Source organism: Aedes albopictus, chromosome 3 (genome assembly GCF_035046485.1).
Source record: "Aedes albopictus strain Foshan chromosome 3, AalbF5, whole genome shotgun sequence".
NCBI lineage: Eukaryota > Metazoa > Arthropoda > Insecta > Diptera > Culicidae > Aedes > Aedes albopictus.
Window position 1 is genome coordinate 63,345,420 of NC_085138.1, and position 27,003 is coordinate 63,372,422.

The window sequence follows — 27,003 nt, forward strand, 5'->3', positions numbered from 1 at the left end:
TTTCCAATCTTTGATCAAGGTCCTCAATATTTTCGCACGAAAAGTACTAGGAAGAAGTGAACATGTTTTTTGGATTGATCATCTCAATAAGTATCTACATTATGGATGTGTTGTAAATATCAGTGGTTTTCAATTTATGGTCACCGATGACGCGAATTTCTCAAGAACCGAAAGTGTAAGAACGAAATGATATTATTTTTGGGACTTTCAGGAGATCTCAGGTGGTTTCAGGGGTTCTAAGGGATCCCAAGAGTCCTCAGAGGTGTTTCAGGGGTTCTTAGGAGGTTTCAAGCGAAGTTCCAGGGGCGTATCAGGGGTTTGAGTGGTTTTTGGGATGTCTCAAGAAGCCTCATGGGCGCTTAAGAGGGACGAGGGGTTTCTGAGTGGCCAAAATTTGGTCTAAATGGCTTATGAACCGATCCATACTAGATTACCATACGCCAAATAGCCCGTTACCTCTGCTTTAGAATCACTAAACTTTGTAATATCTCTTTATTGTAAGAGGACTCTTAGGACTTCCGGTTTTTGAGAATTTAACATAGCACGTGACCCTAGATTGGGAACCACTATTTTCATAAGCTTAAAAAACATTTTTACTTTCTTATCGCGCTTAAGATTCTTGAGAAATTTGCATGACCCGTGACCCCAGATTGGAAACTTCTTAGGTTTACAACACCAGTATATTGTAACTTTTTCATGGCACTCTAGATTCTTGAGAAATTGGCATGGCCCGTGACTCTAGATTGGAAACCTCTGAGATTCACAACACCGCTTTATTACAATTAGTGCTCCTTGTGACATAGAATCTAAAAAGCATTCAGACATTCTCCTCGGAATTTCAGTTCTTGCGAGATTAGCATGGCCCGTGATTCCAGCTTGGAAACTACTGAGCTTTGCAACACCAATTGATCATATTGATTGCTCCTTGAAACGCAGAATCTTGAAAACATTCACACCTTCTCCTCGGACTTTCGGTTCTAGCGAAATCAGCATGACCCGTGACCCCATCTTAGGAACCACTGAACATTGCAACGCCATTATACTGTGATAAATGCTTCTTGAGACGAAGAATCTGAAAACCTTTTTCACTTTCTAATCTCACGTTCGGTACTTGAGAAATTAGCATGGTCCGTGGCCTATGCTTGGGAACTACTGATCTGTGCAACACCATTTTATTGTAATACATGTAATGTACATACTCCTTGAGACGCAGAGTCCAAAAACAATCTCACTCTCCTAAAACTTTCGGCTTTTGAGAAATTCGCGTGGGCCGTCACTCAAGATTGGGAACCACCAAAGTTTGCAACACTGCTGGTGGTAATGCTCTTTGTGACGAATAATTTGAGAAACAACTTCAAATTTCCATTATACATATGCATCACATGTTAGTTGTTTCCGAATACCTAGAACCCCAATTTATGCACAAGAAGAGTAAATTGGGGGGTGCGCTATTTGGAAATTAGTGCGTAAATGAGGGGGGGGGCGTAAATTGAGTTTGGCGCAAATAAAGTGCGCGTAAGTTGGGGTTTTAGTGTACAAGTTCCAATACATTTTTCTATTTTTTTTTTATTTGCTGCAACGTTAACTGGATTGCATTGGATGTTGGAGAAAATCACGCATATTTTTTTTTTCATTGGAACCTTGTACGTATTCAGAATAAATTTTTGATATCAATATTCTCAAATATTCGATTCCTTTCGCTTGGTTTGAGCAAATGACTTTACGGGGCAGCTTGGCAAATTTCGAGGCTTGAAGTCAGCTTTCTACAGAAAATTTAAAAAAAAAATTGAAAGGTAAGGTTTATAGAAAATTTAAAATATATGACAGCTAACATAAATCCGTGATAAATATTGCTCTTAGTGTATTTTTTTTTCCTTAAAATATCCTCAAGCATCTTCGAAGACATCATTTTAGTCCAACATACCGTTGTCGAGTTATAGTTTTTTGAAATAGAAAGAAAATTAGGTTTCTTTCATATGCCCCTTTCAAAAGTTAGTAAAATAAAGATGGCTAGATGTTGATGCTAAATACAAAAAAAAATATCGAGTCAAAGGTTTTATATTTGTTTCGTGTTTTGGGCTACTAATGCTCATTTTTTTAGCACTGATTCCAGATGTTTTATAAAAACTTATAAAGAATTTCAATGTTTCGAGTAGAGAATAGAATTGTCGTGATTCTGGAGTTCTGCCCAGTATTCTTCAAACTTTCATCAGTCAATTATTCCAGGAGTTCATTCAAATATTGTCACCAGTACTATACTAAATAAACACGATTTAATGCTTAGACACTATTTGAAGCATTTGGTTTGTTAAGCACTTGACTTCTCGTAATGTATAATCGATAGTTGTGATAAGATAACGATGTGTTATGTGATTCATCTGGATATCTGGAATTTTTGACTTTCAGTCAAATTTCGTTGATTATTTTTTCATCATCGCCGACGTTTCGGTGTGGCTATTGGACCATCTTCAGGGCTCGATACACAAATCAACAGGTCACACAAATTATGCAAATTTTTGAACAGTCTGATTGTAAAGGGTCACGCCGTCTGGTACTCTTTTGAGCCATTCGTTCATGTTCGGTTTGGGAATTCCCAAGCTGGTACGCATACTACCTACTATCAGCCGGCCGGTGCAGATTATTACCTCTAGTGTGGATTTGTGTTGGACCCAGTCGAACCGAAACGTGATGATGGAAAACAAATCAACGCAATTTGTCAGATTGAAAGCCAAAAATTCCAGATAGTTATATGATTATTTTTCTGTTTTTTTTTATAAGGATAGGCTGACACAAATTTCGATTTTCTCTTATGTCATACCCCCGCTCGGAAAATTTTTGTCGGAATTCGACAATTTGAGAGGGGAAACAAATAAATTATTAAAGAAATTTAAAAAAATAAAGTGAAATTAGAGTCATTGAGAAAATTTCTTAACAAATCCGATGAGTTTGACGATTTTGCCTATTGTTTGTGTAAATTTTCATAAAATACATTTATTATTTATCATCCCCAAAGTGACAAAAGAAGAAAACGTGATTTGTTCCGGTCTTATTAAGTATTTTTTTGTCATCACCAAACCCATTTATTTTTCTAGAAAAAGTCAAAATAGGATACAAATGCTCTAGATCATAGTTTTCCAAACTGTGGGTCGCGACCCCTCAGGGGGGTCGCCGGCTTTCATCCAGGGGGTCGCGAGGGACAGTTGAATAGTTTATTGTAACAGACAACAAATGAGGGAATTTCTATGGTGGGTCACGAGAAATACGTCTGTTGGCAAAGGGGGGTCGCGCACCCGAAAAGTTTGGGAACCTATGCTCTAGACAAGACTTTTGGAGTACTTCCTTTAGAATTTTAAAAATATTAGATTTTGAACATCAATCAATGCTGCGTAAGCCATGATTTTCTGCTTATTTGAAATGTTTTATGAATTTTCGAATGAAATAATCAAAGATTGCCTTGATGATCGCGACGTTTAATCAGTTTACGCTGTTAAGTGAATTGCCCTAATGTAAATACGCTTTTAAAGACACAATAAAACTATTTTAAAAATATAAAAGTTTTGATTGCCCTGGAAAGAAAAATGCTCAAACTATACCCTGTCTTAAGGCGCGGTTGGGTATTACAGGGCTAAGACAGAAACTAAGGACTGTTCAATTTATAAAACAGACAGCTTGCTTGTGCGATATCTTTTTTATTTTTCAATTAAATCGTTATCAGTTTTTTGCATAACTTTCTATAGCTATTCTCAAATGTAGGAAAAATATAACATTGAGCAAAATGTTCTTTATTGTGTAACTGAAGCGATTTTCGTAAAACATCAATAAAAACCCATTTCTCAAAATTCGACATAACTTTCCACATACTTAACATGCACGTTTGCATGAAGTTTTTAATGAATTGGAAGCTTATACTATTCTACTAAAGGTAAAGCTCAATAGTTGATCAGTAATAATGCACCAAACAGTCTCCAACTTGATATAGTGAGTTGCCTTGTTTTCATAGAAATTATCGAAAAAATGTTCATTTAAGTCCTGTGTTGCAATAGCATCACGGATTCGGCTAAAAATTTGCCCAGAGTAGTAGAATATTGCTCTCTGAATGATACAGAAGAAAAATTTACTTTTAATTGCATTTTTCACCAAAAATTTAATCCATAAAGATGGTCATATTAAAAAATTTCATACTTTTTGCTCCGTTGATGCAGATTTTTGACTCTAGCGAATCTTGTTATTACATACTTTCAACAAAGTTCGTTCTATGTTATTGTACACCTTATTTAATAATAATCGGATGCAAATTTTTTATTTCCAACATCATTGTTATGCAAAATTTGCATTCGGTGGCATTGTTATTTGGAAGAATCTTCAAAGAACGAAACTGTTTTGATTACTGTGTCTGTAATGGCGCACAGTAACCAAACCAGCAATGCTATTAAGATGCAGTTTTCTGCATTTAAAACCACATTATTCCCACTTTCGACTGGATGCATAAAAAAATTGATTATTTAATATTTTCATGCCCTTTTTGCTTTACAATTGAATTTTATTCAAAAAATCGAATCTCACTTGAGACTTTAATATCTCAACACTTAATTTTCCAATTGAGTTTAAATTTTGCCAGAATGTTCATTACTCATGCTGCTGCAGCATGGCACATACTTTTTTGGTATTAAAAACAATATACCATATGTGAACAGTAATTTTATAAATATTTTCAATTATCAGCAATCGAAAAATTCACCTCATTTAACACCTGGCCGATTTTCTATAAAATAAAACTATTTTTATTCGATTCAAAAATTATTACTATAATGAGAGATGATGTACTGAGCTACGAAGCAAGGGTGGTTAAATTTGAACTACACGTCTTCTTTTTATAGCCTTGTAAAGTTTATTTATTTATTTTATTTATTTATTTGCCAAATACTTGTAGCGTAAGGGTTCACCCTTATAAAATTACTACAATCGGTATCTTAATGTTGTTCAACCACTTTCATATACTCAAGCTAATTCATTTCAATGTATATATATATTTAAAAAAAAAACAAATTTAAACTATACTCTACTTTGTTGATTAGTTGCCTCGTTCACTTCAATTCCCCTCATTGAGCCAGCTCAAACACTCACGACGAAAACTTGCTGCAGCTCGCAAAACTTTAATTTCGTTAGGAAGCTGATTCCATAGAATGATGGCACGTACAAAAAAGGTATTGCCATAGTGTGACGAGTTGTGATGCAATAGAACATAATGTCTTACACGATTGCTCCTAAAAGGTTGTAGCTTATCAGCTAGGTATTGAGGTCCATGATGAATTATTCTAAACAAAGAAGTATAGCAGCGTAGTTTAAAATAGTTATAAAAAGAGCAGCCTAAAAGATGGCGCTGTAGATGCGTTACACTTGCATATCTATTGAGATTATAAATCCATCGTACGCAGTGGTTCAAAGCAACTCTAAGGCGATTATAACTAGCAACAGTAACATTTAAAATCAATTCCAGACCATATGCGAAATGAGGTAATATTAGCGACTTGAACAACTTTAACTTGGTAGTAACCGGAAGCATTGAAGCAGTAAGTTTCAAGTGGCGAAGACCAGCATATATTTTCCCGCATTGTGAATTAACTTGAAAGTTCCATTCAAGATTATTTTGAAATATAATTCCTAAGTTTGTAGCTCTATCTACATATTCGATAATTTCATCATTAATAAGTAAAACAGGTAGAGATGGACGTGTTTGTAATCTAGAGATAAACATAGCCTTTGTTTTAGAAGAATTTACGGGTAGAAGATTATGTTCGGACCATTGTTGAACACGTTTGAGGTCTGAATTTATCAACAGCGCTGTGTTTCCAAGGTCATTACTTGTAGTACAAAGGTAAAGCTGTACGTCATCAGCAAACATATGTATTAAGCATGATTTCAACACAGTTGGAAGGTCATTTATAAATAGAGAGAACAGCAGGGGGCCTAAAACTGAACCCTGAGGTACACCTGATAAAATAGAGATTGGTTTCGAAAGATTATCATTTGCTTCCACCACTTGCATGCGTTGGTTCAAGTAGGATTTTATCAACTCTACTGCATTCCGGTGAAAATTGAACTGTGTTGAGAGCTTTTTTAGAAGTTTAACATGTGGGACCCTGTCGAAGGCTTTAGAGAAGTCGATCAGAAGCAAAAATGCTACACCTTTCTTATCAATAGTTTGATGTATATCATCGTGTACTTTTAGTAAGGCGGATGTTGTACTGCGCCCTGATCTAAATCCAGACTGGTAAGGACTGAGAAGATCGTATCGTTTCACATAATCTTGGATTTGAACTTTCAAAATCTTTTCGAATGCTTTCGAAAGAGAGCATAGGATACTGATCGGTCGAAGGTTATCCAAACTATTTCCAGACGCCTTTTTGCGAATTGGTAAGACCTTGGCAGTTTTCCACGCTCTAGGAAATTTGGCTGTAGTAATGAATAAGTTAAAAAGGTGGGTAATTGGAGTAATAACATAAGGTAAAATAATCTTAATAAACCTTAGAGACACGCCATCTAAACCAACAGCGTTTGAAGAAACAGCGAAAATTGCTGATGAAACTTCCAACTCACTACACGCAATGAATTTGAAACCATATGCGTTAAGCGGTGGTATTGAATGGAATTCTGATTCACGAGTAAAGTTACCGCCAAAGTAATTATTCATTTCATCGCTAGTATTACAGAATTCTGCATCGCTTTTTGAATTTGTAACATTTAATTTTTTTAATTTCTTCCACAATTCTTTGCTAGACAGTGATGACTCTAAGTTTGTTGAGAGATAATCAGATTTAGCCTTACAGATCACGCAAGTGACTCTATTACGCAACCTCTTGTACTCATTTCGGTCAGCTGTGTTTTTACTGCGAATCCATTGTCGATATGCTACGTCCCTTTCTAACATAGCTTTTACAATATCATTGGTCATCCATGGTGCATTTGCTCTTGGTCTATGCAAGCGCAATGGAACAAAATTATCGTAAAGTTCGTTGATTTTATTATTGAAAAGATCAAGTGCCAAATCAGAGTCATTGATACTATAAAGCAACGACCAATCAAGAAACTCTAATGCGTTTCTGAGACGAGCATAATCAATCCGATTGTAATCTCTGAACGATTTCGATTGCTCCGATTGAGTACGAGTTATGTTAAGCGATGCAAAAATAATATCATGCTGTGAGAACACTGGAGCTGACACTTGATTGAAATTAAGGATAAAATTAGAACTGTTTGTTAACATCAAATCAATCAGGGAACTTCCCCCATTATAAAAATGAGTAGGCTCGTTGTTAACACAATGTATACCGTAATTGGCCAAAGCATCAGTAAAGCGCACTGTTTGAGAGCAACTCTTCATCAGATTGGTATTAAAGTCTCCTGTTAGAACCATATTAGAATAATTTAGAGATAATTCTGAAAATTTTTGTTCTAGTACATGTGAGCAATCAACCCCTGGAGGACAATAAACTACACCCAACAAAAACTTAACTTGGTTGATACACATTTCAGCAAATAAATATTCAGTACGGTTAGAATCTTCCAAGCCTAACACCGGCGCGGAAGCAGCAATTTGTTTGCAACTAATTCCTTTTCTGTAGTAGATACAAACACCTCCACCACGGCTATAGCTTCGATCGTTCCTCAGAATCGCATAACCCTCGACATCAACGGTAGTGTCAGGAATGTTGTCTTGCAGCCATGTTTCTGAAATGCAAATAATATCTAATTTACTGTTGACGAAACAGTATTTGAATTCATCAAGTTTCTCTAGTTGACGAGCGCACAAACTTTGAGCATTAATGTGACATAAATTGATAAGATCGTCGGGCAGAGCAACATTCATGACAACTCGTGGAATATCGGTAATACCTATATTTGTACGTGCATCATTTCTTGATTGACTATCCGGCATCATCGGCGAGCAACAAGTCCAATCGTGAATGAAAGAGCCAACTGAGGTGAGCAGAAATTGTGAACGAAAAGAGCAACAAATCAACAAACGAACTAAACACAAACTCCAAGTAATCCATTAAATTTAACTAAGAAAGTGGCAATAGGTCGTGAATACAATGAAACAAGTTTATAAGCTATTCGATACAATGTAGCATTATCATTGGCAACATCATGACACCAGCAGCATCAAAAAACCGCAGCAACCGACAGCAGTAGACTCCAACGGAAAACTCCAGCAGCAGCGAATTCAACAACAGCAGCAGTTCCCAACAGCAACAGTGACAGCAGCAGTTAACTTTTAGGAAGGCAGGAGTCATGGAAAAGTAATGGGAAAGGAGTCATGGAAAATGCTTGGTAGGAAAAATAAAAAACGTCCGTAGGAAAGGTTTATGCTATTGACTTCTAGGAGGGGAAGAATCATAGGATGTATTGATGATAGGAATCATGGATCGTAATAGGTAGGAAAAGAAATTGCTAGGAAAGGTTATTTTGGACTGTATCCATACTCGGTCAGTTGTCCAACTTCAAAGATCGGTTGAGCAGCAGCACCATCATTCGGTTTGACATAGATAGTACCATCCTTGGAGTAGACGTTCTTTATCCGGCCGCCAGTCTTCAACTTCAACGCGATTCCTTTGATGTTGCGCGCCGACTCGGTGAGGTTCTCGTTCAAATACACCCTTTTATCGACATCAAATCCAAGCTGGTTCAGATTCAAGCTTTTCTTCGATAGGTAGCGAAAGAAGAAGTCATCTCGGGAGGCACGAAAAGCAAACTGTAGCAATATTGGCGGTGACGCACCGGCTGCGATTGGAGCACGAGCCAGCCGTTTGGTATACACTGAAGGGCAATCAGATTCACAGTAACCAATAGCAGCAGAAAGTAGCTTCACGATAGTTTTGGTGTTCTCCGTGGCACTGTAAGGAACACCGGTGAGGATTAGGTCGTCCGATTTAGCCAGTCTGTTGATAGCATCTCTATTCTTCCGCACATCCATTTCCGTTTTTGTTTGGACCTCACAAACCTGCTTGAAGTCCCGAGCACAATCTGCTTTTAGTTGATGTACTTCCATCCTCAAAGAAGTGATTTCATTGACGAGAGCAGTATTATTGGCGTCAATTTTCTGCTCAATCCGCGCATTTCCCTCTGCGATCAGTTCCTTCATACGCATGAGCAGAACGTCAAAACCCTCTACCTGATCATCCGTCTGATCCAGATCATCTCGTGAGCGTTTTTTGTTTTGGTTCTCACCACTCGAACCTAAAGGCAGAGCTAGTGTGGGTTTCTCCTTACCGTCTTTACCCATAGCAGCGGCACGAGTTTGCCTGTTGTAGCTCATCCAAGTGAGTGGATGGAAGACGTGAGCGCAGTAGCAATGGACCAACAACAATGTGAATCGATATGGAGGGCAACAGTTGTACTTTTGCACGACAATAAAATTCCGTTTACCAGCGGCGAGCAGCAAACATCGGTTGAAATTTGGCAAAACTAGAACGGCAGTGTTGATGTGTGCCACGATCGCGAAGAAAATTATAGCATGAGGGAGTTTTGCACGTCGAAAAACTTCATCGAATCACGACCAGAACAACTCACTAACTACCGCGCTTCATCACACTCACACAATGATAAGTTGTCCGTTTTATAAATTGAACAGTCCTTATGTATGAAAACAACCCAAAAACATTGCCGACATTTTTTTTATCTTGTAAAATACGTTAATAAAAGCTTGGAATCACATTTTTAAGCTTAAATGTCCGGAATTCTGGGTGGAGTCTCTTCTGGGATTTCGTCCGAGAATTCTGGGAAAATGCATCTTAGAATCCATCCCACGATTCTGGGAAAATTCTGGACGATTCTGGAAAAATTCCTCATGAAATTCTAGGGAAACCTCTCGCAGGATTCTGGATGAATCCCACACAGGTTTCTAGGAGAGTCCTTAAGAATTTCTATTAGAATTCTGCAAAAATCTCTTTCAGTATTCTGTGTGAATCTCCCTCGAAATTCTAGGGAATCCATCTATGGGTTTTTTGAGAATCTTTTCTGTGAGAATCATATTTTCTGGGTTATGTGTGATTCCTGTCAAGATTCTGGAAGAATGCCTCCTCTAATTATGAGGAAATCTTCACTATGACAATCCCTGTCAGGATTCTGAAGGAATCACTCTCCGGATTTTGGGATTCTGTGAAAATATCTCTTAGTGTGGAGGGAGTGAGGTGTCCGGGGAAATCCATCTCACAATCCCTCTAATTACTCTGGGGTAATTTCTCTCAAGATTCTAGAATAATCATTCTCAGCATTCTGGAGGGTTCTACAAACCTTCAAAACTTTCAACTAGTATTCTACGAAAATCTCTATGGCATCTTTCTCAGAATTCTGGGATAATCTGTTTCGAAATTCAGTAGTATTTCCTCTCATGTTTGTGGATGAAATCCCTTTTAGAATTCTAGGGAAATCCTTTTGAGAATTCTGCGAAATCCATCTCAAGACGTTAGGGGAATCTTTCTCAGGAATTTGGGAGAATTTCTTTCTGGATATCTTATAGGTCGCTGCTACGTAACAACTTCTTGAAATGACAAAACCTTCAAAATTCTTTTAAAAAAATCTGGAAGAATTAATGAAAATATTACAGAAGTTCTTGAAGATCTCCTAGAAGAGGTGGAAGTTTTCTTGTACATTTTTTGGCATACCAAATTTCTTTGAACTACGAGAGTAAAAATCACAGAAAATATGGTCGTTTGGCAGAACTCCTACAGGGGTTTTACTACAGAGAAAAATCTAGAAAGATGAGTATCATCATAAACGTTTGTTTCACAGGATCTGAAAGCCTGTTTTTTAACAAAATAAAATCTGTTACTATTTTTGAAAGAACTAAAACGGACTGGAAAAACTTGTAATTAGAAGGCACGAAATGTTGCTAATTGACAAATTGAGAGATGAAATTTGTGAAAAAAAATCGCGTTCTGGTGGGATTCGAACCCACGACTCCGTATTCGCTAGACCGGCGCTTTAACCGCTTCTAATTACAAGTTTTTCCAGTATGTTTCAGACATACCAGCAAACCTGATAATATGCCAGTAAAATGGGCAATATGTATCATTGAACTAAAACGGACTTTTTGCCAGAAGTGGCTCTTGATATTTCGGCATCGATTCGTCTTAAGATTTTCCCTAACCGCTCTTCCAAGCATTCCTTAAAATATTTATCAAAACAGATCCAGTTATTCATTTTTCATTTTGAAGTTTGTATGGGAGCGGTTTGTTGAATCACTCCTAGTTGCATTTCGTACTGATTTGAGCTGTCTAAAGGATATCGAAAAATCCGTTTCAAATTGATTTTAGGTATCAAAATAAATATCTACAAATCATAAATAAATCCCATTGACTCAGAAAAAAAACATAAAATGTATAAAATTTTAAAAGCAATAAAAATTTCAAAATTGAAAAATTTAAATGGCGGATTTAAAGATTTTTATTGGATTCCTGAACGAATTTCTATCTGAACTTTGTGATACATATCTTCTTGGAGTACTCAAGGAATTTTGATGGAAATGACAAAGTAGTATCAAGCTATTTTTTTTTTGATGCTAATGCCCACATATGTAGATCCATCTCGCTCAATTCATCACTAAATAATTCCAATTTAACATTTTTAATTTATTTTCAGCGCAACTCAGTATCTCCTGCCGATCGTGAAAAGTACCGACCCCGATCTCCCCTAGACCTGGATAGCGAAGCCAAGCGACGGAAAGAGGAAAAACTAAACCACGTAAGTCTTCTATTGATGTTACACTATCATCTATTCCTTTCTTCCGATATTTCTTTGCGTAATGGATCGCTTAGATCTTTAATACTCAACCCGAAGACATTTGGGCGGGAAACCTTTGATAAGCCATACTAACGACCAACAGAGCGAGCACCTGAGTGCCGCCAACATTGATAAATGCTATGTTGCTTATCAACACTTTAATTTGAATACTATTAACTGCTATCAACAATTCGTAAAAGATTCCTTTTTTATTTTTTTAAGTTTTCCTACTTTCTCTTCAAAATTTCATTTCGATCCGTATCAAAACAAAATTCCTCATATTATTTCACAGGACAACGATGCCGACAAAAGCGAGCAGGATTTAGTGGTGGACGTCGCCAACGATACGGTAAGGGCTTGCTACCAGGACACCTACTACTCCCCTCTACAAAAAAACACAAACCTTCCGTTCCGTTCAGTTTCGTTTGCTTTAGATTATTTTTAAGTAAATGTTTATAAGTTGATTAAAATACGTTTCATCACTCATTCCTTTATCACATATCAATCAATCACGTTGTTACAACTGTAAAAAGGCTCGCTCTGTTGTTAATCGTGTGAATGCACTCTACCGATCTATGTAGCACTCTTTTTATACATAGACACAATCGATCTACATCAACCAGTAGATTTTCCCGCCCAGTGTTGGTTTGCGTTTTCCACGATCCTCTAAAACCCATTTAGATCTATCAATTCTACAGCAAGCACTCACGACTGAAGTTTCAATGATCTTTTCAGGGAACACCATCTCCGCGTCCAAATGGAGATCACGCGTCACTGGAAAACCGAGATCGAGACAGCGTTGGATTGAACGGAAGCGACAAAGCCGGCTCAAGTAGTCTAAAAGGTGTGAACGACAGACCACCTTCCCGATCGGGATCCAGTTCATCTCGATCAACCCCAAGCCTCAAAACTAAAGATGTAAGTCGGATTCCTAGCTTAGACGAGTCGAATCTCATCGCATTCTGTAAATATTTCAGCTCGACAAACCGGGCACCCCTGGTGCGAAAGCGCGCGTTCCCACGCCCAACTCTTCCACTCCGGGAGTCCCCAAAGCAGCAGTACCTCCAACGGCCGCCGGCTATCCGGCTTCACCATATCAACGACCCTCGGATCCTTACGTGCGACCTCCGCTCGATGCCTACGGTCGCCAGCCGATCCCGTTCGATCCGCACGCCCAGCTGCGGACCAACGGAATCCCCCTGCCAGTCTCGAGTGGTAAACCGTGAGTACAACACGGCGATGGCCCCTAGAACATGCTCAACTAACTTCAATTTCCCATCGTCTGTCTTCCGCAGCGCCTATTCGTTTCACATGAACGGCGAGGGGGGACCCCAGCCGGTGCCATTTCCTGCCGACGCCCTAACGGGACCGGGAATCCCACGGCACGCCCGCCAGATCAATACGCTTTCGCACGGTGAGGTCGTCTGCGCCGTCACCATCTCCAACCCAACCAAATACGTGTACACCGGCGGCAAGGGGTGCGTCAAGGTTTGGGACATCTCCCAGCCCGGCAGCAAGAGTCCCGTCAGCCAGCTGGACTGCTTGGTAAGTTTTCGCACTAAATAGCAGAGCGTGGGTATTTCAGAGGGGTTCAGAACGTTTCAGGAGGTTAAGCATTGTTCCAGGTATGTTTCAGAGGGTTTCTGGTGATGTTCAGTCACGTTTTAGGGGATCTCAGAGGCATTCAGGGAGTTTCTGGGTGACTTTCGAGGGATTCCAGGGGATTTCGGGAGATTTTACTAGGTTCAGGAAGTTTCATGGGTATTTCAGCAGGGGTCTCATGGGGTTTCAAGGTGATAGCCGAGGCGTTTATTGGGCTCTCAGGGGAATTTTAGGGGTTCAAAAGAAGATGACAGTGCGTTTCAGGGAATCTCAGGGGGTTTCATGGAGTCTTAAGGGCATTTCAGGGGATCTCAGGGGGTTTCAGATTCGTTTCCGGGCTGTCAGGGCCGTCTCAGGGAATCTCCGAGGCACTTCAGTGGGGTCTCAGGGGGTTTAAAAGGAATCCTAGGAGATTTCAGGGACGTTTAAGAAGATCCTAATGAATTTCACGAGGAACATTCAGAGGTTCAAGAGCATGGACGTAGCCACAGGGGGGCAGGAGGAGGCGTGTCCCCCTGGCCGCCCATTTTTTTTAGTTTGAGTCCACTCAAGATTATCAAAACAGAGAACCAGAAAAAAATTCTCAAGAAATAAACTATGCTAATAATTTAGGATTTTATCCGTAGTTAGCAAACTTTTTTTTTCGAAAACCATAACAAATTTTGCTAAGAATTTCTCTAAGAGCATCACTTCAAGCTAATAACGGAACTTTACCAAATGACAAGCGTGATATGCTAAACCCGGTTCCAATTGGGAAGGATAAGGACTTCATATCTTGGGAAAGATAAGGACATCATAGTGAAAGACTTCTGCGATTACTTCAAGAATTCATCTGCGGATTTCACAAGACATTCCTCGGGAAATTTCTCCTGGGATACCCATAGAGTTTCCTCCAGCCAGTGATTGTTCCAGAGCTTTTCTAAGGATTCCGTCTGCAATTACTTCAGAGATTTCCAAAAAAAATAGCCATAGTTCTTTTAAGGTATATCTGCAGGTATTCCTTTAGAGATTTCTCCAGGCATTTATCTATATAATCCTTCAAGAGTTCCCTAGAAATTGTCCCAATATTTCCATCTGGAATCATACAAAGTATATCTGCAGGAAATTTTTCCAGGAATTCTTTCCGAAAATTTTACCAGAGATTATTCAAAAAAAATTTCGAGGAATGTTTTTCTACAAAAAGTTCTTTAGACGTTCATTCATGGATTCCTTTAATAATTCGTTCAGAAATTACTGCAGATATGGGTTTCTTCAGATTTTTTTTCCAGGGATTCCTACAGAATGTCTTACAGGTTTTCGTTTAGAAATCCATTCTGGGATTTCCTAAGGAATTCGTCATGAGATTTCTTCCGGGATTCCTCTTGGGGTTTCTTTAGAAATTCCTACAAGAATTCCACTAGGAATTACTCAAAGGATTCACTCGAAGATTCCATATAGGATCATTTGAGGAAGAGCTTCATGGATTATTTTAGAAATTTCTCCAAGGATTTCTCCAGGAACTCTTCTTGAGATTCCTTCAGGAAATTCACCAGGATTTTTTTCAGGAACTCCTTCAGAAATTTATCTAGGAATTGTTTAAAAATTCGTTCATAAACTCCTCTTGAGATTGCTTCCGGGATTCCTGCAGGCACTTCTCCTGGAATTGCTACAGCGATTCCTTCAGAAGTTCCACCACGAACTCTTCTTGAAATTTGTTCAGGATATTTTCAAGAAATCCTTCATTTTTTTCTCCAGTACTTCCTTCTATGATTTCTTCAGAAATACTTCTTGGGATTTCTTCAGGATTTTTTTCTGGGATTCCTCCGGGGATTTCTTCAGGGATTCCTTCAGGAAATCCTTCGGAAATTACTGAGAGGATTATTCCTGGAATTCCTCTAGAGATACCTCAAAGAAATCCTCCATTATTTACTCTATGTAGAGATTTCTCCAGGAATTGTTACAGAAATTTCTCCAGGAACTGCTCCAGGAATTTCTTCGCGAATTCTTGCAGGGATTCCCACAGGGATCCCTCCGGCCTCCGAGAATTCCTCTAGGGATCCTCCAAGAACTCCTCCTTCGTAATTACCAACTACCGAAAAAACAACGGCAAATTTTTTTTTTTTTATTCTTAATCACTTAACCTAATTTACAGCTCTATTGTCCACTAGGGCACTACATGAGCGATTTCAATTGACAGCTGTACCTACAGATTGTACAGCGCCTAGATGTATTCTATTATACTTTATCGAACTGGTTGCCTTTCTGCTTCTTTCACTTTTCTACTCTATACATGGTAGAATGATGAGCACAAGGATGATAGGTGGCCGTTGTTCCTTTCCAGTCCGATTGGGTGTCCATTATGAGTAGCAATTCGCCGATGTCCAGGTATCCGGGTCCGTTTGAGCCATGGGGCTCAGAAGAGGGTCAGTGTCAGCCGCTCTCGGTGAAGAGCAACTGACGAAAAATTGCAAGTGCCGGGGCTGGGAATCAAACCCATGACCATCCGCATATGAAGCGAACGTGTGACCAACTACGCCACGGGCCCCGACAACGGCAAATTTGTGCCTACAAATTGCATGATAGTTTCTTATAATACAGGAGTTCTCTAGTGATACTTCCAGGAACTCCTCTAAGAATTCCTCCAGGGATTCCACGAGGGATTCGTTCAGCAATTCTTCCTGGGGTTCCTTCTGAAATTGTTCCAGTGATTCCTCCTAGGATCTCTCCAGGAATTCCTCATGGAGTGCCTCCATGGCTTCCTCCTGGCATTTTTTCATAGATTCCTCCAAGAATTCTGCTCAGGATTCCTCTTCCATCCAAGAATTCTTCCAGGCATTTCCCCAGGTATTCTACCAGGATTTTTTCCGGGATTTTCCCCAGGAAGTTCCTCCAGGAATTTCTCCAGGAATTCCTCCAGGAATTCCTACATGCTTTCTTACATGAATGCTTCTGAGAAGTCCTCCTGGATATACACCACGAATTGTCCCAGGTACTCGGGGATTTTTTCAGGAACTCCTCCGAGAATTCTTCATGGAATTACCATAGGAACTCCTCCAAGGATTTATCCTGGAATTCCTCCAGGAATTTCTCCAGAGATTTCTCCAGGAATGCCTCCAGTAATTCCTCCAGAAATTTCTCCAGGAAATCCTCAAGGGATTACTTCAGAAACTCCTCCCGGCATTACTCCAGAGATTCCTCATAGAAGTCTTCCAAGAGTTTTTCCAGAAATTCTTGTGGGAGTTCTTCCAGAGATTCCTCCAGGTCTTTCTAAAGAGATTCCTTCAAAGCTTCCTCCACGAGTTTTTCCAAGGATTCCTACAGATTTTTTTCTAGAACTCCCTCAAGTGAATTCTTCAGAAAGTTTCTCTAGGGATTTTTCCACGAATTCATCCAGGGATTCCTCTAGAAATTCTTCAAGGACTTTTTCAAGGAATTCCTCCTGGAATTTCATTCCAAGGATTTACCAAAGATTTTTCTAGGGATTCTACCAGGATTTCCTCTTGGGTTTTATCCAGGAAATTCTCCAAGACTTCCTTCAGGAATTCCTCCACTAATTCGTCCAGGAATTCCTCGAGAATCCAGGGATTCCTTTAGGTGTATCTATAGGCAATTCTCCAGGAATTCATCCATTCATTCCTCCAGGCATTTCTTCAGGAATTTCTATAAGCATTCCTCCGGGAATTCCTTCTGGCATTCCTCCAGGAATGCTTCCAGGATTTCCTCCAGGAATTCCTGCAGCAATTCTTACAGAAATTGCTCCATGGATTCCTCTGAGATTTTTCCAAGCAATTATTTAGAAATTTCTTCAGGGATTCTTCCTTGAATTCCCTAGAGATTTCTGCAGGAGTACATCCAGGGATTTATCTAGGAATTCTTCCAGAAACTCCTTTAGGAATTGATCCAGTGATTTCTTTTCAACTTACACCACATATTATTTCAGAAATTGTCCCAGGGATTCATCCAAAAATTCTTTTAGATACCTCCAAAAATTTCTTCCAGAGATTTCTCCAGGAATTCCCCCAGGAATTCATCCAAGAATTCCTCCAGTGATTCCTCCAGAAAATGATTCAGGAATTCCTCCTAGAATTCCGGCATTCCCTCAGGAACTCCTCTAGGAATTCCAGCATTCCTTCAGGAACTCCTTAAGAAATTCCTTCAGGAGATCATCCAGGAAGGCTTCCTGGAGCTCCTTCAATAATTTCTCCAGGAACTCCACCAGAAATAAGTCTAGGATTGCTTCAGAAATTTCTCCTGGAATTCCTCGGGAGATTCCTCCAAAGATATTTCTGAAAAAAAAATCCTCCAGGGAATCGTCCAGGCACTCCTCCAAAAGTTCCTTCAGGAATTCCTTCGGGCATTGCTGCAGGTATTTCTCCAGAAATTCCTCAAAGGATTCCTTCAGAAACTTCTCCAGAAATTCCTGCCAGAGGGAATCTCTCCAGCGAATTATCCGGGAATTCCTCCAGATTTTTTTCAGGGATTTCAGGTATCCCTTTATTTCTCGTATTCCACTACGGATTCCTTCAAAAATTCCTCCAGCGATTCATTCAGAAATGCCTCCAGGTATTCCTCCAAGAATTCTTCCATAAATTTCTCCATGGATTCCTCCAGGTATTCCACCACGGATTCTTTTTTTTTTTATCTGTATTTACGAGATTTTTAGCCCTAGGCTAGTTCATCTCGGGACCAACGGTTTACTTCCCTTCCGAAGGAAGAACTCATATTTCATGAGTATGTCGGGAGTGGGATTCGATCCCAGGTCCTCGGCGTGATAGTCAAGTGTTCTAACCATCACACCAGGTCCGCTCCACCCCACGGATTCTTTCAAAAAAAATCCTCCAGGGATTCATACAGGAAATCCACCAAAGATTCCGCCAGGAATTTGTCCAGGGATTTCTCAAGGTATTCTTCCAGGTATTACTCTTGAAGTTCTTCCATAGATTCCTCAAAGAATTCCTCCAGGGACTCATTCAGGACAGGAATCATTCCAGGGATTTCTCCAAAAATTCCTCCAGAGATAACCCCAAGAATTCCTCTTGGATTTCCTCAGAAATTCCTCTCAGAATATCTTTAAAAAATAATCAGAGGTTCCTTAAGAAATTTCATAAATGCTTCCATCATCTTTTGCAGTGATGCATCCAAGAATTTCATCTGGAATGCCCCCATAAATTCCTGCAGATTTTTTAATTACTTCAAGGATTGCTAAAGGAATTACTCCAGCGATTTGTATTTGCATACATGAAGCAGGAAATTCTCTAGGAAGTCATCTTCAAATGTTTTCCCAATTTTCTCCAAGAGATCCTTCAGGAGTTCATCCACGGATTAAATCAAGAACCCATCCATGAATTCCTTGAAGAATACCCCCTGTAGTTCTTCTGTTATAATTCTGTTATAATCAACGCACCCCCTGGCCGTGGCCAATCTGCGTTGTTTCGCTGGGCGATACGTCTACCAGTAGACTTGTATCTGCCCTATGCTAAACCGATTAGCATATCAAGTCCTTTCCACTGATGAGTAGGCTCGAATGTCCCGCCCCTCCCTATAACCCATAGGGGGAAATAAGGAGTTTCCAGTTTCAAGTATTGTATTGATTATGACACCAACTCTTTCTATTCCTTGGGGAAAAAAATCACTAGACTTGGATTATCGGACTACTATTAATAATGAACATAATTAAGATACAAGTTTACATAAACAATTGTAAAAGCAGTGTTAGATACTTTAAAGTGAATTGAAAAATGTGAATAAGATAAATTGTAAACTATTTCGCGGCGACACGAGTGCTTCAATAGTGTCATAAATAAAGGCGCAAACAAACAAATAATTGATATTGAAGTATGCATATTGCATTATCTATTAGCAAAGTAGTAGAAAGAGTTGGGTGCCTTATTATAAAATTGTTGTACTTATCTTGTGTGTTTCGGACCAGTCCCGTTTGTGTTGGATATTAGGACACTTCTTGCTTCAAAACGGTCGTTTCTGGAATGGAAAGAGAATAATTGGCCGCACAACTCAGCAAATGGGCGGCCCGCACATATTAGTATAATGTTGCAATGATTGAAAATAATAGAGTATAATTGTTAATCTATATGAATACTGCTACTAGTTCAGGTTTCTCACCCTCCACGATTCTCTAGATACTGTTATAGCGTGTTTGTTGTAAATTTGTTAATAAGTGAAGCCTCCAGTAATTCAAAATTTAATGTAGCGAAGATCTTGAGTGGATAGCATTCATTGATAATGATAGTGATTATTTTAATATGGCTTAACAAAAATTACTATTCAAATATTTTAAATCGGATTCGCCAATAAAATTATTGTTCATAAAATAATTAACCATGCGAATAATAACATGATATAAGAGCTCTCGTGTTTCAATCAATGCTGTCATACTATCTACCAAATCTTACAAAGAGGATTGAGGAAGTTATATAGATATTGGTTATATGAAATACTACTAATTACTATACATCTTCAAATGGATAGTGTAACTACAGAAAACTACAGAAGAGTTAGCGGTATTTGTATTATTGAAGTGATATACCCAATGGGTGCCCCAGAAATAAAAATCCATTAATTGATTCAACTAGGAGTTCGTTCATAAATCATATATACTTCATGAGGAGAGGCAAAGTTGTAACTTCATGCAATTTTGGTTTTGCATGGACAAAACTTTATGAAGGATCGGTCTATATGTTTATGAACGGACTCTAATATATGGATTTGCAGCATAGCTGAGCCTTTCCGTCATAAGACTGACGAAAACCAATAGTTTGTAATGAAATTGTCCGCGTGGATTTGTAGTACTGAATCAATTGCTCGACATGATCCTATGTCTCACATACGATTATGCTAATGACTCATTAAAAGATTAAAATCTGATACTCATCTCATGTTTGTCTTCAAAACCTTGTCATATTTAGAAAATGTATGCTTTTAAGGCTTAGCTCTTAAGCTATCTTAATAATTTTACTATTTACTGACTAGATAACCAAAGTTAGAATTCACAGAGAATGAGATCATTTATAGTACTACAGCACCATAGGAGATCACTCACACTGCGTTTTCATAGAACGGCATTTTGTTCTACTAATAACAAACAGATGCTACTGATCTCCCTTAGCATAGATCCGCAGCCTAATGCACGCGCCCTGTCGGATTTCATAAGCCTCGGAGATTATTACCACCTTCAATGGTATTCCCATATACTATCCCACATTATTGTCCCATCAAGGGTCTGACTGGGCTCATAACCCCCCTCAGTGGTAATATTCTCACCAGCTTGGAATTATATTTTCCCGGTACATAAGTGATTTCGACAACATACCGTTACACTATGCCGTAGTATAATTGGAATCACTATATCAGAGGATTGAATTATCTGATTTTAAAATTTACCATTGAATCTACATTCAGTTCAACCAATCAACACTGCAAAGCACAATGGTCATATTGCGAAAATCAATGCTTCCTGGAAGATATAAACCAAGCCCAGGGAAGAATACCCCCTGTAGTTCTTGCAAAGAAATTTCTTCCGAAATGCGTCATGCGATTCTTTCAGGATTATATTCTGAGATTCTTTTCTTTTGTTCAAGAAATCCTTCAAGAAGTTATCCTAGAAAGTTCTTCAGGGGTTCTTCCAAAAACTTGTCAGGAAGTTCCTTCAGAAATTCTCCTGCGAATGCCTTGCGGGTTTCCTCCAACAATTGTTCCTTCAGGAACTCCACCAAAGAATCATCACCACACTGATCTGGGTAGAACAGGCATATTGTACGAAATGCAACAGCGTGACTGCTGAAGAGTCGAATAATTCTTTCAGAAAACATTATATCATATGCAATTTCATCGTGTTTCGTTTAGTTATAAAAACTAGCAACGCCAAACCCCCTCTAACCGGAAAGCTAGCAACGCCTTTGTTCAAGAGCGTTTCCAGGAGTTTTCAAGAAGATTTAGGGGACTTCTGATTACAGGGAATCTTAAGTGGTTTTCCCCTCATAAGAGGGAGGTCTCAGAGGGTTTTAAGAGAATTGCAGAGGACCTCAGGGGCATTTCAGGAGATCCCAAAGAGTTCCGGGGGCTTTCAGGGGGGCCTCAGCGGCGTTCCAGGTGTACTCAGGAGTATTTGAAGGGTTTCAAGAGATCTCATGTGGGATTTCAGGGAGTTTCAGCGGATCTCATGGAAGTTTTAGGGATTTTCACCGGGTCTAATGGGTTAGTTTCAGAGGTTTCGCGGGCTAACATCAATAAAAATTCAACTCTCTAATATTTGAAACCCCTTCTCCCCTCCTTCCTACAGCAACGTGACAACTACATCCGCTCGGTGAAGCTCCTGCCGGACGGCCGGACGTTGATCGTCGGCGGTGAAGCATCGAACCTGTCCATCTGGGACCTGGCGAGTCCGACACCGAGAATCAAGGCTGAACTCACCTCGGCGGCTCCGGCCTGCTACGCGTTGGCCATCAGTCCCGACTCGAAGGTGTGCTTCTCGTGCTGCAGCGATGGCAACATTGCCGTGTGGGACCTGCACAACCAGACGCTGGTGCGGCAGTTCCAGGGTCACACGGATGGCGCTTCCTGCATCGATATCAGCCCCGACGGCGTCCGGCTGTGGACCGGCGGGCTGGACAACACGGTCCGATCGTGGGACCTCCGGGAAGGTCGACAACTGCAGCAGCATGACTTCAGCTCGCAGATCTTTTCGCTCGGGTATTGTCCAACGGGTAAGCATGCTCACGCATATTTCTGGTTGAATATCATTTCGAATGTAACCCCTTAGTCTTCGATGAAACAGGTGAATGGCTGGCCGTTGGGATGGAGAACTCCCACGTGGAGGTGCTACACGCCTCGAAGCAGGACAAGTATCAGCTGCATTTACACGAAAGCTGCGTGCTGTCGCTGAGGTTTGCCGCTTGTGGCAAATGGTTCGTCTCGACGGGCAAGGACAACCTGCTGAACGCTTGGCGCACACCATACGGTGCCAGTATATTCCAGGTGAGTGTAGAATTGGTGACCTTCAGACTTGTTCAAAGATATCCAAAGGTTCTCGATTTGGACAATTTCAATGGAGGTTGTCTGAAATCACCCATGTTTGGTTCGTAATTAGTGTCCCAAGACTGACTGATGGTTAGCGGCTCTGGTTACATCTAAAGAGAACAGTTTCGATGATCTATGAAGAAAACCTGTAAACCTTATTTTGATGTTATTTTTGAGGGTCAAAGGTTTAATGAAGCATTCCATTTTATTCCAGTCCAAGGAGACCTCATCAGTACTTAGTTGTGATATATCGACCGATGACAAGTACATCGTGACCGGATCCGGCGACAAGAAGGCAACCGTTTATGAGGTCATCTACTAAACCGAATCGAAAAAAAATGTTAGAAATAGTTTAGTTCGAAGTGCAACAACACCCCTCCCAGTTCCCTTCTACATCGAAAGCCAGCGAGTCCCGTGACCGTACATCACAAATTCTCTTGATCGTGGCAACAAAACGCAGAGCAGACTTGATTTGAATGTATTATAAGCATCACAACAACCAAAACAAAAAAGTGACTTAAATCAAGGAATACGCGGATTCGAGAATCTTAACACACACACATAGCAGCTGTATCAGTTCATTCATTATACATATATGTAAGAAACACACTCACAGATCAGTCGTTTAGAAGAGTACATAGTAGAAAAAAGATAACTTTTCACGCCAACACACACATACTTATTTAGCAAAATGAGAGGCAATGGGCGCAAACAGCTATGATCAAGAACATCAACAACAAAATGCTACAAATGTTAACTGGTAAGTTTAAAATCTAAGTAATTTAAAATAAATTAAAGAAAACGGATCCTGCAAAGCATCCCTTTAATTATACTGGCAAAATCAAAGAATTAATTGTAGAAACTAGGCGATAAATGGATGGAAGCGTGAAACAGCGAGAAGAATAAAAAACAAACAAAAGAAGCAGATTAATTTAAAATTATCAAAATTCTTAGTGATTACAGTATGAATTAATGCAGAGTATTGTACAGTATTTGAGAAACTCGTAATGTTAATTATGGTTATCAACCCTCTCCCAGTACATAAAACCAGAACGAAACTTACACTAATTCAAAGGCAAAGTGCGCGAGATCTCTCGAGGTTTCAAGTGGAAATTCATCTCAAATTATAATCGGAAATGGTAAAAGATCGCAAAACAAAAACTTGCTTGATGAGGATAAACAACTCAAAACATTCACATCTAATTGTTTTCCTATATCCTTCTTAGACAAAAAAAAACAATGAAAATCGTATCGATGTCAGTTTGTTCCATTTAATCCTTTTCATTTTTGAATCAAAACAAAAACAACTGTAAGATATTTCAACCACCATTAGTAATCGAATCGAAGGGAAAGAAATAAAAAAAATGCGAGAAGTATAAATTGTTATCGAATCAAAGCAAAACGTGTGTATTGAAACAAATCAAACAGCACACTCGTCGATTGTCCCTTTTCCATCACTATTCGAATCTTAGATTGCTTATCGATCCCAATAACAAAGCATATTGAAAGAAAATGCGAGGATCCAACGATGAAAATGCATCAAATACAGATGAGTATCGAATAATGGAAAACGATGAAAATCTTTCGAAGTTATTCCGATGAAAACGAACTACTGGCAAAACCCTATAACAGCAAGCAAAATGAGAGAAGACAAACAGATTCGAAAAACCCAAACACACACACACACACACTGGAAAGTTCAATATAAATATTATAAATGAATATTTTTAGACATGAAAATATTGAAAAAATATTACCACGCGTTATAGATTTCATCCGAACTATCCTTGAGCTATACAACATTTTGGGGAGTTTCTTTTGCAGATTGATAAGACCACCATCGATTTTCGACGAACTCGGGACAAACGGAATTAGATGAAAATGATGCAATATTTTTTTAGAATATGGTGGTAACCTCATAAAGTTAACCCAACTACTAACTATTTACGAATGAGTGTAATCAGTTTTCCCTCTCCCAACCTGACTGCAAGGACGTAACCGGCGCCGTTATTGTACCGTTAAAGAGAGCCTCTAAAGTGTGCATAGTGAGAATGATGACCACTCCAGTCAATTGGGTTTTTAAATTTTGAAAAATATATTGATTATTTGTTTTTATACGAAAGAGCACCTATTTCTGAGCCACTATGATTTATTTTCAGATTTTTATAACTTTGTTTTGGTACCTAAAATCAATTTCAAAAAGATTTTTCGAAATCATCTTTTGACAGCTGGGCAACTACTTGACAGCTCCGCCCAGTACAAAATGCGACGAGGGGTGATTCGACAAATCGCTCCCATACAAACTTCAAATTGATTTTTAAATAGGTTCCCGGGCTCCAAAATTCATGAAAATTTGGATTTCGGATCAGTTTGCCATGCAGATTCAGAATATGGAATTATCTCAACACCGCTAAAGAAGCCAATTATTCAGTTGATTCATTGTACAACTGTCATTGGTTCGGGTCAATCACGGAGTAGCAACCATAGATATGTGCAATCAGTTTAAGGTGAAGATATGTCGAAGCCACAGCTCAAATTTTCAAGAGCACAAATCTGAAGAACCGAATGTCGTATTGCGCTGAAAAGTTGATCGATTGATCACCACCAGCGGGTAACCAATCGATCAACTTTTCAGCGCAATCCGACGTTTGGTTCTTCAGATTTGTGCTCTTGAAAATTTGAGCTGTGGCTTCGTCATATCTTCACCTTAAGCTAAGCAAAGCGTAATCTCTAAAAAATTTCTGGAGAAATCTTTGAAGGAATTTTTTGAGGAATTACTGGTCGTAACCCTCAAGGCATTCCTGAAGGAATCCCTTAAGCTATTTCTGAAAGAATCCTTATTGCAATCTCCGAAGATATCCCTAGAGGCATCCCTGCAGGAATTCCTGGAGCAATTCATAAAAAAAACATTGAAGGAATTGCTAATGCAATCTTCGATGTAATCCCTGTTAGGATATCAGATTAAATTCCTGGAGAAATCCACAGAGGAATTCTAGAAAAAAGGACTGGGGGAATATCTGGAGCAATTTCAAGAGCAATCACAACAGAAATGGCTTTATAAATTCTAGCAAGAATTCCAGGAGAATGCCTAGCATGAACTTTCAAAGAAATTTCGGTGACAATACCAAGAGAGTCCCAAAATCTCAAGAGGAATCCCCGATAAATCCATAGAGAAAGCCCCATAGGGAAATCTAATATAGGAATCCTCGAAAAAATCTCTAGATGAATTCCTATCTGAGCAATTCCTGGAGTAAGAACTGAAGGCTTTCATAGAGAAATATTGTTAGAGGAAACTCCTAGAGGGATCCCTGAAAGATCGTGCACCGCAGTGCACTTGGTGCACTGCAAAGCTTTGACAAATAGGTAAATGCACCACGAGACATGGAAATCCTGTCTTCACTTTACGCACTTTATGTGAAAATGAGTATAAGGGTATTAGAATAACTCGGCACCAACATTTCAAAAAGGCGTAACTGCATTTTGAAACAAACCCCTCTTTCACATCTGTGGATCGTATTTCAATGCCGCCATGCAAATCACCGCCAGTATAGGAAAGAAGAGCAATTTCTCTGTCTAGTAATGTTTGTGAATTTCGTGGGAAACATAAAATATGACCCACAGATGTGAAAGAGTGGTTTGTTTCAAAATGCAGTTAGCCCTTTTGAAATGTTGGTGCCGAACTAGCCACAGAAGTCCAATGTCGCGACTGTTCGTGTGACTAACATCTAGTTTGCCATGCTCTTACAGCGTCAGTAGCGGTGCTAGAAGTGTCAAGTAAATTTTGTTTATCAAAACAAAAGATCCTCTACAATATGGATATTGTGGATTTACCGGCTACTTGTATTCTACCGGTTACATAAGTAGCCGTTACAAAGTAGCCGTTTTCATAGAAAAATCAACTTGTTTGTCAAAAAATGAATGTCGCTGAGTAACTAGTGGCAACGAGGAATAGCACATACAATAAAAATGTTTAAAAGCTTTCCAAATCGGGCGCGTTTGTTTACGAATTTTTAAGATTGGTGCTCTTGAAAACGTGAGTAGGGGTCCAAGTCGGCCGTTGTGGCAGGCGAAAAGCTCGTAACTGACAAAATGTACACAATTTAAGTTTTTATAAGAGTGAAAAGATGCTAGATTTTCCTACTAAATACTGACAAACTTTCCTTGATATCACTTTCTAACTATTGAAAATCACGGGTTGAGTGGAAGGCGTAATTCCATTCTATGTTGCACGAAACAAAACAAGAATTACGCCTTCCACTCCTTGTGTTTTGTTTACGAAAGTAAAAGGCGAAACTGAAATCACAACGTAAGCACGGCGATAGTGAAAGGCGAATCTGAAATCAAAACATAAACACGGCGAAAGCAAACGGCGAAATCCTGTCAAAATCAATAACAAGGCGAATAGTAAAAAGCGATTCTGAAATTGATATCGATTCAAGGTGCATAGTATTGGGAGTATTAAGCATTATCGGGCATCGATTCGGGCGTAATAAAATAAATGCAATTTTAGTGCAAAAATTTACAAATTCGTACTGTTTTATTAGAAAATCAAGAAAATGTGTCAGAATTGTGTCATTTAAGTTTGTTCATGTTGAATTACTCTGAATT

The 27,003-nt window shown here is 39.2% G+C and overlaps 1 protein-coding gene across 14 annotated transcripts in view; it reads left to right on the forward strand.

Annotated features, from left to right (window-relative positions):
- The window catches only part of LOC109413694 (protein groucho), a 354,109-nt gene extending 329,961 nt beyond the window's left edge, over nucleotides 1-24,148 (forward strand). For 6 of the 14 annotated variants that reach the window (XM_029871496.2, XM_062861077.1, XM_062861076.1 and 3 more), the window contains 8 exons: nucleotides 11,641-11,742; nucleotides 12,074-12,130; nucleotides 12,517-12,699; nucleotides 12,759-13,003; nucleotides 13,077-13,326; nucleotides 21,659-22,082; nucleotides 22,139-22,353; nucleotides 22,610-24,148. In XM_029871496.2, the coding sequence (XP_029727356.1) occupies nucleotides 11,641-11,742; nucleotides 12,074-12,130; nucleotides 12,517-12,699; nucleotides 12,759-13,003; nucleotides 13,077-13,326; nucleotides 21,659-22,082; nucleotides 22,139-22,353; nucleotides 22,610-22,717 (1,584 nt within the window). In that variant the 3' untranslated portion in view covers nucleotides 22,718-24,148. The remainder of the gene's footprint in view (nucleotides 1-11,640; nucleotides 11,743-12,073; nucleotides 12,131-12,516; nucleotides 12,700-12,758; nucleotides 13,004-13,076; nucleotides 13,327-21,658; nucleotides 22,083-22,138; nucleotides 22,354-22,609) is intronic. The other 8 variants (XM_062861079.1, XM_062861080.1, XM_062861081.1 and 5 more) reach the window with 3 other exon arrangements.
- The last annotated feature ends 2,855 nt before the right edge of the window (nucleotides 24,149-27,003 follow it).